The sequence below is a fragment of the Nothoprocta perdicaria genome, unplaced genomic scaffold (assembly GCF_003342845.1).
Source record: "Nothoprocta perdicaria isolate Ctin4 unplaced genomic scaffold, notPer1 scaffold_377, whole genome shotgun sequence".
NCBI classification, from domain to species: domain Eukaryota; kingdom Metazoa; phylum Chordata; class Aves; order Tinamiformes; family Tinamidae; genus Nothoprocta; species Nothoprocta perdicaria.
The window spans coordinates 134,342-152,948 of NW_020455618.1; the positions used below are offsets into that span (position 1 = coordinate 134,342).

The 18,607-nt window shown below is 41.8% G+C and overlaps 1 protein-coding gene across 1 annotated transcript in view; it reads left to right on the plus strand.

Moving 5' to 3' along the window:
• GRIN2A (glutamate ionotropic receptor NMDA type subunit 2A) overlaps positions 1-12,771 on the plus strand; it is a 115,750-nt gene extending 102,979 nt beyond the window's left edge. The window contains exons 11-13 of the mRNA XM_026044682.1: positions 1,071-1,258; positions 9,108-9,346; positions 10,889-12,771. Of these exons, the coding sequence (XP_025900467.1) occupies positions 1,071-1,258; positions 9,108-9,346; positions 10,889-12,679 (2,218 nt within the window). The 3' untranslated portion in view covers positions 12,680-12,771. The remainder of the gene's footprint in view (positions 1-1,070; positions 1,259-9,107; positions 9,347-10,888) is intronic.
• The last annotated feature ends 5,836 nt before the right edge of the window (positions 12,772-18,607 follow it).

The window sequence follows — 18,607 nt, forward strand, 5'->3', positions numbered from 1 at the left end:
GTGGGGCGTCATTTAGGGGGTCTCTGGCTGGACCGATGACAGGTTGTTCCTGTTGACCCTGTGTCCTGCTCATCCTGGTTTACAGTGGTACAAATGTATCCTGCAGTATTAAAGACCATGGCTGTAGTTGAAGGCAACTATATATACCTACATATCTAAGTATTTAATTATGTATATGATCTTTTTTCCTTTGAAGATTGCATATGAATTTCTTCAGGTACAGCAGTGTTATTTCCTGGACATAGACGTGCTGCTGCCGTGTAACTTGTTCGTCCTTTTCATGTTTCCTCTCCTCATTTCTAACTTTACAGCCATCCTTGGAAATTCTCCCTGTAGGATTCTGCCCTTTTTTACTTTCCTTAGTGTATTTTTGCTTTCCCCTGTTTTGTTGTRCAGTTTAGATAGATAAGAAGAAAGGCTTGAAATTTTCCACAGCAAGTCTCTTTATTCCTGCTGTGCACCAGGTACATAAATAACATGCTTGGAATAATGAATTATAAAGAAATATTCTCTGTTCTTTTAGGAACAGAATTCTGGATAATTGTACCGAATATATGTTATTAGCATCCTCTGTCTTAACAAAAGCTTTGCTTCCACCTTCATTGTTTAGTTTTGGAAAAGACCAAAAAGATAAAGTGTGTAAAGAAAAYATTAAATCACGTTTGCAGTCTCGTTCAGTATTTTAAGATAAGTGGTGCATTTTATTTCAGTTCTAAATTCTCTGTTGTCATGTCTTCAGTCTTTTGATGCCATTCTGACTCTCAAAATATTTGCTACCCACTTGGAGAGCAAAGATACATACGTAACAGGGCAAGACATTCTGTGGCTTGGGTTCCGTATTTTTGTTAACAACATCTCTTAAAATAGAAGTGCAAAACTGATGTGCCCTACTTTCCTCCCACTAAAAATAGATGTCTTGTTAATTTTAGATACAGTTGAGTTGCATATGTAATTAATGATATCAAAGAAGCCGTATGATATTCAATGGGGTCCTAACATCAAGGGCAAAAGAAGTCTGACAACTGCTGTCCCTAATGATTTGGTTTGTAAAATGTTTTCTTTTATTTCAGGAAGCTGGATGCTTTCATCTATGATGCAGCGGTGCTGAATTACAAAGCTGGGAGAGATGAAGGCTGCAAACTTGTCACGATAGGAAGTGGGTACATCTTTGCCACCACAGGCTATGGAATAGCACTTCAGAAAGGATCACCTTGGAAGAGACAGATTGATCTAGCCCTCCTTCAGTTTGTTGGAGATGGTAGGAGCCAGTCCTTCCTTCCTCTCTCCTTYCCKTCCTCCCTCCCTYCCTCCYTCCYTCCCTCYSTYTKTTTYTKTCTKYCTYYCYYTCCYTCCCTCTCTCTCTCTYTCTYTTTCTTCACAGATAATTTAGTTTTAGTAGCTSTGAACCATTTATGGCYGGACTCTTAGAAGGTCTTTGAACAGACAAAACAAAGGAGTAAAACCACTTCCAGATGCTAAAACAGAAATTCTCTTCCATTCTAATGTCACTCTTTGGAAGTGTTTGCATCTATTTTCAGCAATAGTTAATGTTTTCATATTTGTATTTGTGCAAATATATATATATAATATATAAAAAACAAAATGTAATGAAATTATGCTGGCCTTAACGCTAGAGTTTCAGATATTTTAAGGCTTTTGATGCTTTTGAGCAATTGCTGAGGAGTTTTTACTCAGGAGACGTAGTCTTTCAGCMTGGTCAAGAAGCTGATCTATGGCTGCATGGTAGGTAGAGGGCAGGACGAGACGTGATCCTCCAGACTGATGGATGTACAGGGAGAGAAACCAGTGTCATCATTATTGGTCTGTTGGACTTAGAGAAGCTTATTTAGGAAGGAAACAATGTTTACTTCTTCTAAGTAAGGTGTATGTGATCCATAAAACTAAGCTTAAGGCAGTTATATAATCTTGTTTTAAACAGGTTAGATTGGCTAAAATATTTGTTTTTCTATTTGTGAATAATTAGCCATAGTRTTAAGAAACATTAGATGTTGAAATAGATGAGAACTTGAACTGGAGAAGCTGACTTGTTTGTCCCAAACTATAGCGGGAAGCACTGGAAGAGCCTTGCAGAGGATCTGAGATGTCTTTCCAATTCTGGCCTCTCCTCTCTAGGTGCTGCCAGGGCATCACCAAAGCTTTCATTCTTTTCAGCTTGTGTTTTCTTCATGCTTATCTTTTGTTGCTTTTGATACTCTCTCATACAAGAAAAGCAATGAAATCACAGGTGAAGAAAATAAACAAAATAGAAGATAAAAGTGTATGAAGCAGTTCAAGGGAAAAAAATCCTCAAAATCCCAAGGGTACTGACTGCCTCTATATGCATCACTGTGTCTCCAAATTTCAGGGGAAAACTAAAAGGCTTGGAGGGAAGGAGGGACCATCTTATACTATGTACATACACTTTGAGCTGTGGATTTATATAGGCTGGGCATATWTATGTTTCTAACGTATCTTTAGTAGCTGAAAATAAAACAAATAATTGTCTACAGAGCTTGTATTGTACAGAAGAATCATTGTAAAGTTGAGATTTCTTCTGCAGGTGAACTGAAACTGGCAGATGAAATGTAAAGAGTGATTTCCTGAGACTAGCATGACCTGATCTCTGTAGCATAGATCTGATTCTAGTAGTTCTAGGAGTGATCTTTTCCGTTATGCTTTGTGGAAGTGTTTTGGTGACTCAGCATGGATGAGCTCAGTGTTCAGACCAGCACTGCTTTGCAGTATCACTAAACATCTCTGTGAAGTTATCAAGAGAGGCTCCAAGGAAATATGGGAAAGGRGACACTTAAGATGCAGGTCCTGGGAAGGCTACCCCGGCCTCCGAATGAGGTTGTTGAACTAAGTAGGCATGAGCACGTGAGTGTCTAAATGCTTCTCCCCCATGTGCAGCCTCTGCAGAATTAATTATCTTTAAAAGCTAACTCTATAAAAACAGTAAAACCTAGCAGTACTGAATTATTATTCCAGATATGTACTACAAAATTAATCTCGTTATGGAATGGTTTCAATGAATGATTATAAATGTGTCATAAATCTGGGAAAAACTTCATAGTGAATTATGCAAACACAATTTCTTGATATGAATGTTATGTTAATGAGAGAAGGAAAGAACCTTTTGGATGACACTTGCTAGATGTTTGGATAGAACCAAGTAATTTATTTAAAATTATGTCTGATCAGGCCTATGAAAATCACAATTTTGTCTCTTTTACATTTACACTTTGCTGAGATAGGTTCTTGAAATGTCTTTTAAAACTTTAAATTTCCTCTGCATGTATCAAGTTTTTTTTCTATATTGTTCTTGAATACGAGCCAGTTCAGTTTGAATGAAATGTCTGCCAAGTGCGTATGAACCTTCTTCCTCTTCCTCACTGATAGAAGCCAAACTCAAGTACTACTGACTCGTTCATGCCAGAGCAAATCTTGAGGCTTTCCAGAACACAGCACTTTTCTCCTGCACTCATGTGAGTTGTTTTAACTCTCATTTGTGTCCTGTTAATGCTGGAAAAAAATTAGAYGGAGTACAGTGGGAGTTGGTTGTGTGTTGGGGACAGCCCCAGGCTTAGGCTGGCTGCAGGGTGATGCAAATGCTCCTCTGGCACGGAGAAAAAGAGAGGTGGGGAAGGAAGATGGAGAAGAGCTCCTCAGGAATTTGAAGAATAGTTACCTTGTGCTCACAAAGAGAATCATCCCCAAAATGGTTCACTGCTTGGTCTGTGCAGGTTCATATGTGTAGCCTAGTTTCTAGAAAGTTGAGATGAATCTGCATTTGATAGTGATTTCCTTAATTGCTTTGGACAACTGAAACTTTTTGGATGCTCTGAGGTAGGAGTTGTTCTTTCTTGTGTAAAGGCTGCGCGAGTGAAGTCTCTTCCCGAGTGAACTCCTGTTCTTGCACATCTCGCTGTCTCCACGTCACATCTCGTTATCTGTACAGGCTTCCAGCTGACAATTAGCATCTGCACTTTTATTTAAAATAGTTGCACATCAAGGTAATCCTCTGAAGCGCACTGGTTGTTGTGCATATGTGGGACTGGCTGTGATCACAAGAGGGTTTTGCTTTTAACTTGAGAAATGAAAATACTTCTATTGAGTAACAGAAGAACATTTCTTAATCCTCTATTGAGAAGCAGGAGCAGCTGGTTGTTCGTAAGCAGCTAAACTGATGGGGCTGCTCTGGAGCAGGCTGGTGCCTGGGTTGGCATCTTCTGCCCGCTCGAGCAGGCGTCTGTCAGCACGGAGCCGTGCGATATGTGCTCCGATCCCCCCGATAAACCCTGCAAAGAGCATGGGCTGGCTCAGAGCGGCAGTGCTGCGTGCTCCCCGTCAGCTGGGAGCCGCTTTCTGTGCCCGCTCCGTCTGGGAGAGGCTGGGGTTCCCCATGGTCCCGGTGTTCCTCCTGCCTTAGCTGCAGAAATAGTGGGAGAAAAGGCACCCGCAGCRCAGAGGAGTGAAAAGGGGGAACAGGAAGGGGCTGCATGGGGAGGAAAGGTAGGGAAAGGAGTGGGAGCGGATGAGCCAGGGCCAGGGAGAGCATCAGCCAGGTACCCAGAGCCCGAGCAGGGCCCTCCAGGGAAAAGACCTTGCAGGAAAAAGGCCCTGCAGGGAAAGAGGCGGCTCTGCTAAGCACTTAACCCTTAGAGCTACAATCTTTAAAGCAATTAGAGACACAAAGATGTGAGGAAGAACACTGGCCTTGGAGTTCCCGCAGAGAGCCTGTTATCCCCTTCCTAATGCCTTTCAATTCTGGTTAATCTTCATGTGCTTTTAGGATGCTTTAATTCACTGACTAAGAATTATTTTACTGGGTGGATAATTGCTTCCCACTCCTTAGCGGTAATAGGTAACTGTGGAAATAAGATTTGCCCCCTAAATCTGGCAGAGGAAAGCTCTTTGCATTTTTTTCATGTTTTAGCATAAGCCTTCCAAATCGTTGTCTAGATTATAAGAAAGTGTAGCAGTGTGACTCACACTAGCTGGTAAAGACCGAGAAGGAAATACGTATGTGATTATAAGGACATATTTTCGGTGTGTGCTGCTTAGGCAGAATACACCCACAATCCCAGTGATTTTCTGTTTATATATTTAGTGTCCTCCTTAAGCACTGGGTGGAACAAATGTGACTGGAGAGTGTGAGTGCATAAGTGGGGGGTGTTTGTGCAGCGGAACAGGAGTGGGAGGGATTGTAATATTGGAAGTCGTGCTTAACAGTTCTGCTTTAATTCAGCCTTCAGTAATGGGGTCAAACAGACCAGAGCCATTAGCTCACGATAAGTTTATTGCTATTAGTCATCTGTGTTCCTTTTAGGATTTTTTTTTTTTCCCCCCCAAGGGAATTAACTTAGAAAATTCACACTGTAAGAGATACTGATTTGGGGGTTCTAGGGGGAAAACCGACTTCTAAAGGTCACTGTGCTTTTATATAATGCGTGACACGCAGCAGACCGGATGGTTCAGATAAGTGGGTCACTTTAGAATTGATGAGCTTATTGAACCAAACTGCTTCAACCCGCTTGGCTTCTGACCCCTCCACTCGAGGCAAAGCCTCGAACACGGGGCTTCCCGAGGGCAAGCGCTGCCTTCTCCTCTGACATGCAGGGTGAGTGACCACCAGAAAACAGCCCGGCCCTGACGCTGAAAGCTGGGCACTTCGTATCACAGGAAAAAGCGGGTGAACTCGCTCACGTAACCCCTGTCTTTGGGAAATAATGCCCCCATGGCGAGTGTGATGGCACTTGTCCCCTTTAGGCTGGGCTCATAACTGGCCTGTGTCGGGTGTCCGAGGTGGCGCCGCAGGCGGCGATGCAGCCGGGCCTCTCCGTGCTGCTCCGCTAGGCCTCGTGCCGGGGGATCCTCCTGGGCAGAGCCAGACGYGGCCACAACCAGGGGCTCTCCTTTGCCATCGTGCCTTGAACCTCCCTCCTTGCATTCAGAACAGACGCGAACCAGATTTCTTCTCTCTTAACATGTGAGAATAATTAGATTAGAATTAAGAGCTTTCTATGAGAGCTCCCTCCAGATTAGCAAGGGAAGCAGCGAGGCTCTGCAAGGCACCAGCAGTGTCTCCRGGAACCCAGGGCTGGGGGAATCCTGCATGGCTTAAGCAGAGCAGCAAACATTGCTCAGTTTTTAAAAGAAAAATAGGAACATGGTGAATTCTAGACTGTAATTTCAGTCCTTATGGAAAAATTGAAGGTGGTTCTGGGGGCAGAGCGCTCCAAGAAGCTGGTTCTGGGCACGGTGCCGGGAGCACCGTGTACGTAGGGACAAACCCAGTCGAGATGCAGAGATGTCCAAGTGCTGCTTGCCCTGTAACCTAAAAACATTGTAAATCATCCTGAATTAGCACAGAGAGAGGWCAGTTTTGCTGTTGATTAGTGAGAAGCCCATGTTGTATTTTAGTGAAGAAGGTAGTCAGCTCCCTGCAGGAAGACGGTTCTTTAAAACCGTTGCTCATACTGTTGATGYGGGGTGTAAAACAAGCCCTTACCTTATTGTGGCCACCACACAGTTATTTGTGAGTTTTGCAAATGAAACRTACTGTGCATGCATTAAACAGAAAATAAAACCTTCTCTCTGTCAAGTGCATTCAGAACTGTTCATCTTGTAGTCTTGCACTGGTGCCATGGCCTATGTTTTTACTGAAATCTGGAGCCATTCATTTAATCTTTAATGTCATCCCCTCATGGATGGATGGATGTAGAAATTGGTTGTGGTATGACATTCTTGCTAATAGGTGCCTGGAATAAGTATAAAAAGCCCTAAAATAAGTCTGATTAATATTTATAAGTATCTTGAGAACCCCTGTGAGATGTGGGCTTGGACTCCGTTAACACATGGTTCACTGGGGCCTGGCATTGAGCTTGTTGCCTTACATTTCCAAGGGCTCCCTTACAGAACACTTGAAACTCATTTGCTGATTAAATTTATGCACATGGAGACTATTGAACTCAACTGTAGAGTTTCTGTGAGCTAATGGCTGTGGTCTGAGGATTTTGTTAAGTCGAAATTATAGTCGAACGTGCTTTATAAAGCAGAGATGTTTTGATTTTAAAGGCATGTTTTAACAGGGGGCTAAATGTATATATGGATAAAATAAATAAYGGACAGAAAAGGCAGTAAAAAGATCTGGCATTTTGCCGGATTTGTAGCATCCACTCTTTTGAGGTGTTACTTATGTTAAATGAATAACTATTTTATAAATATATACATGTATATATAAATATATATACACATACATACACATAATGCTATAAAAGAGTAGCTGATTTATATGGAGAGCCCAGAGTTCCCAGCCTAATCTGTTCATTGCCAGATAATGCCATTTCATAAATACAATCCGTTAATGATTCACAGGGCTGTACAATCAATATAATTGGGTTGCTGTGGGATATTACTCGTGTTGCTGCATTTCTCTCAGGGCAGAGATGTTACAGCAGCAGCATTTGTGAAGCTCTGGAAAAGCGCTGTTCTTCCCAGCTTGCAAGGGCTCTGTCATTTATCTTGACTCAAACARGCGTAGTTTGTTCCTGTAGTGACGTTTTGGGAAAGGTTAGTGGATTATCAATAGTTACTTTCAGATGTACATGCCAAAGGGAAAGAAATGCATGGAAAACAGTAATAAAAAAGGGAGTTAAATTCCTCCGTGAATTTTGTTATGAATTGCAAAAGGGCACAGYAGTCAAGTCAAATTGATGTTCGGCAATCTTGGGAGATGTGAATTTTCCTGTGGGAAGGAATGAGGGCTGATTGCCAGAAGTTTGGATACTAATGCACATACCAGAAWTATTGCTTTCTCTTTAGACTTTATTTTTTCCTGCTTTTCTGTAGTGTTTGTGAATTTTATTTATAGACCTCAGGGAAGACATGAAAGAGATGAGGGGAACAGTTTAACGTGCTGTTTGCATACTTGCCAAACAAAAGAAATCCAAATATTCTAAGAATGAAAAAGCAATAATGAACCTGAAATCTCTCTTGGTAGTGACAATGCGCAATAACCATATTGTTGCAATTAATGTGTTGCTGTGTCCTGGATTACATGACTCTTAAGACTGGTTAGGGTTGACCTAACCCTAGGGAATGCTCTGGGGGGTTTTGCAGACTGAGCAATGTAGTTTTGGTGAAGGCTTTTTTTTTTTTTTCAGACCCAGAAGTTCACTTTATGTTTGAAGCACAAAACCAATCTCAGAAAGGAATAATCTCTCTTGCAAATTTGCGAAATGCCCTTTGCCAAAGTGTCTTGCTATTTGTCCTTTCTGCTTCATTTCCTTCGCATTCCCYGAGAACCAATTTCCCCATCCCGTCAGCTCCAGCTCATGCAGCCAGGTTATCTGTGCACTGCAGCTTTCCAACTGCCCTCGCTCTTCATCCTGCAAACCGCTATTACACAGCAGTTTAGCGGTTTTTCTAGTCCAGCTTTCAGGTGGTTAAAAAATCAATATATCCTCTATCCACATTCTGCTGATCTTTAAGGATATATGGACCATAATTACTGAAAATGTGTTGCTTATTACAGAGGCTACTGGTAGGGATTAGGGAACTGTAGCATGGGAATTCTTCCCCTGAAGCAAAGCCGTATGTCCTCATATATTTCACCATGATTTTCTAGGGAGCATATGGAAAGACCTGAGCTCTGAGCCAGTGACTGTGTAAGGGGCCTAAGAACCACGTGTAGATGTCAGATTTAAAGCGTTTGAGGGGTATCCCTCAAAACGTGTTTGAGGGGTATCCATGGCTGTATGGATCATCGGGGTGTGTGTGGATCAAGGAGGAATCCACTAGGATGAAGCATATCTTGCTCAACCCCCTGTAGCAAGTGGTTATTGATGATAGCAGGAGAAAGTTRCTTCTGAATCATAAGCCCTAAAATCTGAGGACAGCCAAAACTAGAGTGCTGTGAGACAAAATCTGCTATATTTGCAGCTCCTCAGTGGGTAAGACTAAAATGCTTCTCAAACAACACACTAGAAGGTGCTGTGTTTTTAAACCAGCATTGGCTTTCTAATGCCATGGACTCCTATAGCTTGCCTTATCCCGTGAGCACTGATGTCCTCATTCTAACTCTCCTCATGGCTTGCTGTCCCCAGGGGAAATGGAAGAGCTGGAAACGCTGTGGCTCACTGGCATTTGCCACAACGAGAAGAACGAAGTCATGAGCAGCCAGCTGGACATCGACAACATGGCTGGAGTGTTTTACATGCTGGCAGCAGCCATGGCCCTCAGCTTAATCACCTTCGTTTGGGAGCACTTGTTCTACTGGAAACTTAGGTTCTGCTTCACTGGAGTCTGCTCTGATAGGCCGGGGCTGTTGTTCTCCATCAGCAGGGTTAGTATTGCTYTCATTCCTCCTCTTCAGGCAACACAAAATGTAGCTACCGCCTCCCCAAAGCCTTGTGTCTTCCTCCTGTCCCAGCGTTAGATGTTTATAATGAGGATTTTTAACTGTGACAAAGTRAGCAAGGGGTCTAGGACATGCGTGTGTTCCATGGGCGCTCCTTTCTCCATCAGCTCATTCTAGGATAGCAATTAGAAGGGAACAGGATAATTAGAAATGAAATACTGAAATGTAATATGTTTAGGGGATATTTTTGATAAAGGAGTGTTAAAGTTGCTCAGACATGGGAAATGGATTAAATATAGGTAAACCATTTAAAAAAAAAAAAGCATTGAATTGATGACCACCATTATCTCTGTTTTGCCTATTTCTTAAACAAGTAGATTTTAAGTGATAAAAAAAGTACTGGAATATTTTTGACATAAGCTTTTCCTGACAGAAAACCTCAATCAGCTATATGAAAAAACTCACCATCTATGTGTCATTTATGATAAATGTTAATGTCTATTAAATGTTTGATTAGAGGTTAAGACTTTTTTAATGATAACTTTACCAAATCCAAAGTGCCGTTACGTACTTGGGTAATGGATACTTGTAGTACAATCAGGGAAGTTCATACTTGYTCTTACATTTCTGACAAACGAGTTCTTTTTTTCTTAATGCATAGCATTAACTAATCGACTTCTATAGCTGAGAAGAATTGAAAATGATACTGAAGTGGCTAATTGCTTTAAAATGTACTGAAATTACCCTCTTGAGTAATTTGGACTATACTGCAACTGTATTAAAAATACTCTGTGCTGTTCAGGAATCTCAACAAAAGCATATATACCCTAACCTCCACATTTTGCATTTGAACTCCATACTTTTAGCTTTTCACATGTGAAATTCTCCTAACCACTTATGGGAAAAAAAGTATTTCAAAGGCAAGTTTCTGAGAAATACAAGTTCACAGGGTCTGAAATGTCAGTGGAGCTCACAGGATTGACTAAAGAGGTTGGTGTTACAAGATGTACTTTAGCCTTTTGCTCTAAATGAACTCAATTTCAGGCTTTAGAAGGAGCTGAGATTTTATATATATACATATATATATATATATAAAAACCTTTATATATATACACACACTAGGACAGGAAATGAGAACGCTAAAATGCCATGATGAGAAGTGGTTTTTTTTTAATTCAGTGGAAGTGAACAGTGCCCTAACTTCTAAGCAAGCATCCTGACTGCAGGCTTGTTTAGAAAGGTAATTTAAGCACTCATTTAGACTAATAGTGTTTCCGTTACTGAAAACATTACTGTTCTGTGAAATACCGGGAATTCTTCCTCTCTACAGAGCCAAGAAATATGGTAGGCCTTTTCCATATACTTATATGGAATAACATTTGAAAAGGACGGATACATACTTTTAATCTTTCCACTCATTAGATAAGCAATCTTTATTTTTTATTTGTTGCTAATAATAAAACAGATTGAAAGTATTTGARATTTGGAACTAGCAATTTAATTTGTTTTATATTGCTCCTGCTACAGGGTATTTATAGCTGCATTCATGGAGTACACATCGAAGAAAAAAAGAAGTCTCCTGACTTTACTTTGACCAACTCCCAAACCAACATGCTAAAACTACTACGAACAGCAAAAAATATGACCAATATTAACCCTTCAAGAATCAACTCCCCCAAAAGAACAGCAGATTTTATTCAAAGGGGTTCCTTGATTATGGACATGGTCATGGATAAAGGAAACTTGATATTTGCAGATAACAGGTCCTTTCAAACCAAGGACAACTTCTTTGGTGACACCATGAATGAACTGCAGACACTTCCTGGCAGTCGACACAAGGACAATCTCAACAACTACGTTTTCCAAGGTCAGCATCCTCTCACACTGAATGAGTCCAATCCAAACACAGTTGAAGTTGCGGTAGCAGCAGAAGGAAAAGGGAACTCCAGACCCAGGCAGCTTTGGAGGAAATCTGTTGAATCTTTACGTCAAGAATCTGTACGTCAGGGCCAAGGTCCCCAAAGAGAAAATGGGTCAGAGGAAAACAGGCAGCTTTCAMTGAAAAGCCAAAGATACCTCCCCGAAGAGATTGTCCATTCAGATGCGTCAGAGACATCAAGCCGAGCCACTTGCCATATGGAAGCTGAAAACAACAACAAGCACCACAAAACCAAGGACAACTTTAAAAAAAGGACGGTGGCATCAAAATACCCCAAGGACTGTAGTGAAGTGGAACTGACGTATCTGAAAACCAAGCAAAGCTCTCCACGGGATAAAATCTACACCATTGATGGTGACAAGGAGCCAGGATTCCGCTTGGATGCACCCCCGTACATTGAAAACATCGTCCTTCCCGAAGCCATCGAGTTTCCCGACGTTTACCAAGATCACAATGACAACTACCGGAAAGCAGAGCACATGAACAGGACTCCCCTGCATAACGAAGACAGTCTTCCAAATAATGACCAGTACAAACTTTATTCAAAGCACTACACCTTRAAAGATAAAAATGCTTCCTTAGTCGATATGAACGATAGGTACAGGCAGAATTCCACGCACTGTCGGAGCTGCCTTTCCAGTTTGCCCTCTTACGCGGGACACTACACGAGCAGATCTCCCTATAAATGTGACGCGTGCTTGCGGACCGGCAACCTCTATGACATTGATGAAGATCAAATGCTGCAGGACACAACGAACTTATCACTTCCCGAAGAAGTATATGAGCATGGTTCATGGGCACAGAATAATGCTCTGCAATATCATAAAAAAAATAAGCTGAGGATTAGCAGGCAGCACTCGTTCGATAATATCCTCGATAAGGCCGGGGAAACGGATATGGGAAGACCTCGTAGTATAAGCTTGAAAGACAAAGAGAAGTTTCTAGAAAGTAGCCCATATGCAAACATGTTTAGTGTTCCCTCAAGCAAACTGTTGAGCAACAAGGCCCCATTTTTAACCCGTGCTCTCGAGGACAGTAAGCGGAGCAAGTCCCTGTATCCTGATCACGGCGCGGATAACCCCTTCCTGCACTCGTATCGTGATGAGCAGCACTTATCCCTTAGGCGGAGCCCGGTTGATCTTTATAAACATTCATTGCCATCAAGAGGAAGAAACGATAATTATTTAAGGTCCTCTATAAAATCTACAGCATCATATTGTTCCAGAGATGGTCGGATACATAATGACATGTACATGTCAGAGCATGTTTTGCCTTATGCTGCAAATAAGAATAGCGTGTACTCAACTCCAAGGGTTTTAAATTCCTGTAGCAATAGACGTGTGTATAAGAAAATGCCTAGCATTGAATCAGATGTTTAAATTTTCCTTGAATACTTCATCTATAGGGAAAAATAGTTGCCACCATCTTAGAGGGAGAATTTATCCTTTAACAGTATCCTGCTATGGTAAATGATACGTAAACCTCTCCCTTTCCCAGTGTACGTTTGTACATGAATAGGTAAACTAGTATGCTCTTAACCATCCTTTTAAAATATGTCTTGTTAACAAAGGGGAAAAAAAAAGCCATTTATGTATATTTTATATATAAATGGCAAGCTATACTGAAATAGTCCCAATATATGTTGGCAACTATGTTGTTTTGTATCTAATTATTTTGCTATTTTGGTTATTCTGATTTATGTTGCTAAGTATCATTCAATGTATTTTTGTCCTTAGAAATGTCTAGTGGTTTTCTAATACCCCATAAGCAATATGGTATGCATGTAGTATGACACAGATAGAAAGAATTAGGAATGCATTTGCACAGATACAAAAGTAAGACTCTAAAAGAGAGCAGAGATCTAGATTTTCAAAAATATATTTTAGATTCATAACCATTTTCAAATATCAGAACAACTACAACCCCCTCCAACCCCCAGGACCCTAATAAGTAAAAATCAGCGTTTTAGCACAAAACCAGAATGCTTATTCTAAACTCATAGAAAATAGATGGGAAAACCATAGGCCCCCAAATGTGAACTTTCGTTTACCCAAAGGAAGACCCTCGGGTATTGGTTAATGCTGACGTACAAATGCTTCCATTGCCTTTCACATGCACTTACCATCACAAATTAAGTTTGTTGAAAAGTCTTCAGTCATCTTGTCTAAAACTTCACAGCTACCTAACCCAGAGTATATATTTTTAGCTATCAATATATGGCACTTAAATCTATGGAGCTGTGAATTCATTAGTAACATAAGGCCTAATATATATATATATGTAAGCTTGCATTTGCCCCTTACAGGTGACTACTCAGGGCTGTATAGTATTTCTTTTATTCCTTCGCTTCCAAAACCAAATCCCAACCTCCCACAGTCCTTTGTTCATAGCGCGTTAGTGGTGACATCTAATTAATTGTATGTTTAATAATACTGAAGTTGTTCATACAGTATCAAAGAGCAGCCATATGTTCAGTGTAATCAGGAAGGAATGCAGTGCCATTTGTTTGCATACCCAGTGAAGGATTAACACCTTTTGAGGGACTTCTTCCTTCTCAAATATCATGCAGATTTACTGAACATCAGGCTACTTTTTTAAAAAAGACTCTCTAGTTAAATCTGTCATGTAAATGGAATATATGCACACACAGTAAGGTATAGAGAAACTAAGGAGCAGTACTTTTATCATCATTCATAAACACTAGTGCACAAAGATGTTACGGAACAGGGATGCATTTTTAAATGAGCTTTATTTCTAATGAAGACCAGTCAGGTATTTTCACTACTAATGTCTGCTACAACTTCCCCACTCAGCTCCCTCTCATCTCCCCCCAGCCCTCCGGCCCCCACTAGATTTTAAACATAAAGTGGGGCAGAAGGGAAGAGAGTCTTTCATAAATCGAGTGTACAGTTGCAGTTTAAGAATTTAAAGAAGCAAACATAATTACCAATGTGTTTAAATAGTGAACGCCTTTGGCAGGTTGTGTTCTCCCGTTCTCCTGCTATTCTGAGAAGAGCTCTWGGATTTTTTGTAAAGGGGAAGTTTTGATTTTTCAAGCCTTATTTTCTTACATTTCACTCAAGAGTTGAGGGTTTTAGCAGGAAAACCGCTACCACTGGGCTCTGAAAAATGTAATTACCTTTTCTTAAACTAAAACTCTCTTGAAAAACATCATATTTGTGTCAGTTGTAGTCATAGCATCTGCATGAGAGAGGTACAGTGTGCACTTCCTTATGATCTGGGAAGACATACTTCAGAGAAGAGCTGTGAATGGAAGATAATGTAGATGATAGGTAGACAGAGACAAAATGTAGCTTCTTAAATTTTTGTTTACAATTCTTTTATRAACAGCTTTGAGCTGACTTTAAGTACCGGCCTGTCCATAATGAGTTCTTGCTATTTACAGATGTATTTGTGCAGTGACAGCTGCATACCAGAAAACAGAGGATGTTTTCTATGAAATGAGATGTAAAGGAATTTGGACCTTCTAGTCCCTTTTCAAGTTCCAAAAATCTCCTTGCACTGCATTATAACCGTGCGTGTCGAAAGCACATCTGTGGGCACCTGCAGGCTGTCTGGGGCACCTCTCTTTTGATGGTTCCCGTGCAGCCCTCGGCCTCTTTGTGGCCCTGCTTCTCGCGTGTGCTTTCTGCGCCCCGGCCGGAGCTCATCTTATGGACAGCAGACCCGCCTGCCCTTGCCGAGATCCCCGTCTCCGCAGTGATTGCATGAGCTCAGCAGGAGGAGGATGTTTATGCTCGTGTGCTCGTGGCCATTGCCAGCTTTCCTGCCGTGCTAGACTGCCTCGGTTGCTTACTTTGTTTTCCCTTCAAAAAGGCAAAACTGTGTCCCAAAGATAGGTGTCTGTTGCTCGTCTCAGGTTCCCAGGAAGGCGAATGCACTAAAGGCAAAAATACTGTTGTAATGAGTTCCGTAAATGTGTTTGAGGCAAATTTCGTTTCCAATGCAGACTGCAATATATTCAGTAAAATCCAGGTGTTTGCATAAGCTGGTGTGTTTCAGCAGATCTGATATCTGCTGATACCGTCCCACGTGCTGAAATGCAAGGTGCTGAGACCTTTGCTACCAAGTGAATCATAAAACTCCACTGTGGCTTTTGTATTTCACGTGGTTTTAAAGCTCTCAAAACATTGTCTGGTCTTTTGCATCATCAGTGCTATCAGCAACTTRGCCCACACCTGTCACAAGTACCATGTGCAAAATGTATTCCCCTTTACCACGTTTTCTAGGGAGAATGCTGAGGTCTAAATATTCTGAAACCAGGTGGATTTATCCTGCTGTAAACTAAACAAGCAAATTAGCTTATAAAGAAATACATTGCAGTGCTTGCTCTTTCTGATCTGAGCAAATTTCTAGTGACTATAGAGATTCATCATTAGATGGAAATGTGCAATTAAAAAAAAAAAAAAAAAAAGAAGACCACCCCAAAACAAATTAAAGCGACAGAGGGAAGACTAAGTGATATTGCACAGCATTTGTTTGCATGGGAATGAAAACTATTGCCTTAAAGGAAACAAACAGAGACTGAAGGTAGAAGGAATAAGAATCTGCATGCGTTTGTGGTTTTGATCTTGGCATATGATATGAGAGAATAAAGGGGGAAGAAAAGGCTAAAAGGTAGGGTTGTAGATGATGTGGTTGCTGATACATGTAAAGAAGCAGCTCAGAAGTTGAAGGAAAATCTTCAACAGCAGAGCCGCAAGCCACAGCTTGCGAGGCTGAGCCGTGGCGCGTGAGGAGTTCTGAGAATTGCCTGAGCACTGTTGATATATTTGCACTGATTTTTCAATGAAATCGAGATCAAGACTTTCTGTATTTCCCTCTCTCTCACTCTAGCTGCTGCTATTCTTGAAGAGGAGAAAAGAATCTTCCTGCCTAAGTGGCCATCCTTTCTGTCCCTTTCTGGATGGTGCTGGGGACTTGTTACATTTTCCTGATCACAGCTCTAGCAGTTTGTTGCTCATTCCTATCACCAGGATTTCCCGTGACTCCAGCTGGAACTGGATCAGGCTGTAAATGATATGGGTCCGTGTTGCTAGCATGCCCCGCAGTGTTGCACTGCTCCCGGATGACACCTTTTGTGGAGGCAGGATATTGAATGGCTGAGGAATGGAATAGGTATGCGGAGGTAAACACAGCTACGTAGACGTACCTGCCTCGTGCTCTTTTTCCTCTTTTGAAGACATTGTAGAACTTCTTTATGTGTTTTTTTTTTTTTTGCCTTTCCTTTTTGGCACAGCCAATGTTCCCTTTTCCTTTCAAATGGATTTTGTGTTCTGCTTGTGTTTCTTAGAGCAGTGTAGCCACTCACTATCGCATGGAAATAAGATAGTTTAATACATAAGATAAAATTAAGGAAAACAAGTTTTTTTTTGTGTTTCTGGAAAAAAAAATAATGTTTTGACAGCTTTTGCTCAGAATTAATTATTCTCCTGTTTGAGAAGCTTTGTAAGGAAAAAAAAAAAAAAAGTGTGCTTGGACATACTGAAATCCAAATCATCTCCAGCTCACCGTGTTTTGGTATCATCTCATAAATACGTGTCTCTTTCTCTGTGATCTTTCAGGAAGACCTTTGAGGTGAGGCAGGGCTCAGAGCACAGCAAAGGGAAATCAGGAGTGTTTTTTCTGTTTTATTTTTCCTGTCTAAATGAATCTTTTAAAATAGTTTTAAAGGTAGCAAGCGCTAGAGCTGTGTAGCTTTGGGGTTTGGTGCTGGAAGTTTGCCAGAGAGAGCAAGAGATCAGGGGCCACCTCCTGATGTCAGTGCGGAGCGCCAAAGGCTGGGAAGGAGTTTAATTTCTAATGTGTCCTGCAAACATTTACCTCGTCTCTGATGTTGAGGATTTAGAAAGTGTAGGTTGCTCCTGACCTAGACGACCCAGTTGGGCTGCCTCAGGAGAGGACCGGTCCCACCAAACAGAGCTTGCAGGTGATGGGCCCCCTGTGGTTTTGTCACCTGCCTAGCCCCGAAGGTCCTCATGTGTGTCCCATCATCTCTCAYTGTTTTCTGTGTGACTGTGTCAACTACAGGCGTCAGCATCTGTCTGTGCCCAACAGCTTCCTTCAGCAGCACAAGGCCAGGYGGCGCCGCCTCTTGCAGTCCAGTGATGGGCAGGCTTGGGTGGCTTTGCCCAGGGGCTKTGAGCTGGCTTAGAAGCACTGAGGAGGTGAATCTTTACGTTGCTTTACATTTATGAGAAGTGATATGTAAAAGTTACAGAAAACAGAGCTTTTTAGGGAAAAGCCCTCTGTTGATTAATGCAGGAGAGTGACCCGTGGCTCGAGCAGGCCGTGCTAAGTGTTGCTCGTCGTGTGCTCTGTTCAGGCCGAGCGGCGTCACGTATGCCCTGCTCAGCYGCCCCGTCCCCGCGCTAGTCCTGTCCTAGCTCGGGAGCCTGTTGCAAGTCGACGTCTTCCCGCCCAGGGCAGCCCGGTTTGCAGCGCGAACACGATTTCCTGGCGATAGGCAGGGTTTGTGTGTGCCCGTTAACGGRGAGCCGGGCCGGGCGGCCCTGCCGCGGCCACCCTGCCTCCCGCCGCCTCGCTTCCGTCGTGCGACGTTTGTGCGTAGTGTGAAGTCCCGTCGCTGCGTGGCTCCCATCRTGGTGTGAGTCCCGTGTCCACCCCTCCACCTTCATCGCTGGGGAGAAGTGGCCCCGCTGCTCTCCGCTCAGCACCCTTTGTATATAAAATGCTYGGATATTTCACCTCAAATTGCTCCTCCCGCTGTCGCGGGCGCTGCTGCCTCTGAGCATCCACTGCCGGGATGATCTTGTCATATCTCTAATTTAAGAGCCAGAAATAATAATATAAGCAACATTTAGTTCACTGTTTACCAGGTTTTGGTTGTTGTTTTGCATCTGAACGMCACTTTCTGCTCCTTTTGCTTAGTTCTTTACCTGTATTGAAAACAAGGCTAAATTACTAGAGAATATAACCATGCTGTAACGTTGTCATGCGATACTTTTACTAGTAGATAACCACACTAAATATAGTACTACATATTTAAAAAGAGAGATGGCTTTGACTCTCCAGCTCTTTAAAAAAGTAGTGGTGATAAGCAATTATACTCCTAGATGTTTTGTCCTTTCCCTTTTGTATTAGTATTTGTTTTCACTAATATATTTCAGAAATTATATTTCTCTGTGCACGTTATAAAACTGTGAAGATAAATACCAATAAATATTGTGATACTAATACRGTGCACTGTAAAGTTCCAGGTGAGGTTATACTTTCCTTGGGAATTGCTGAAGGTTTCCTTACTTCTCATAAATGGTACTAAGCTT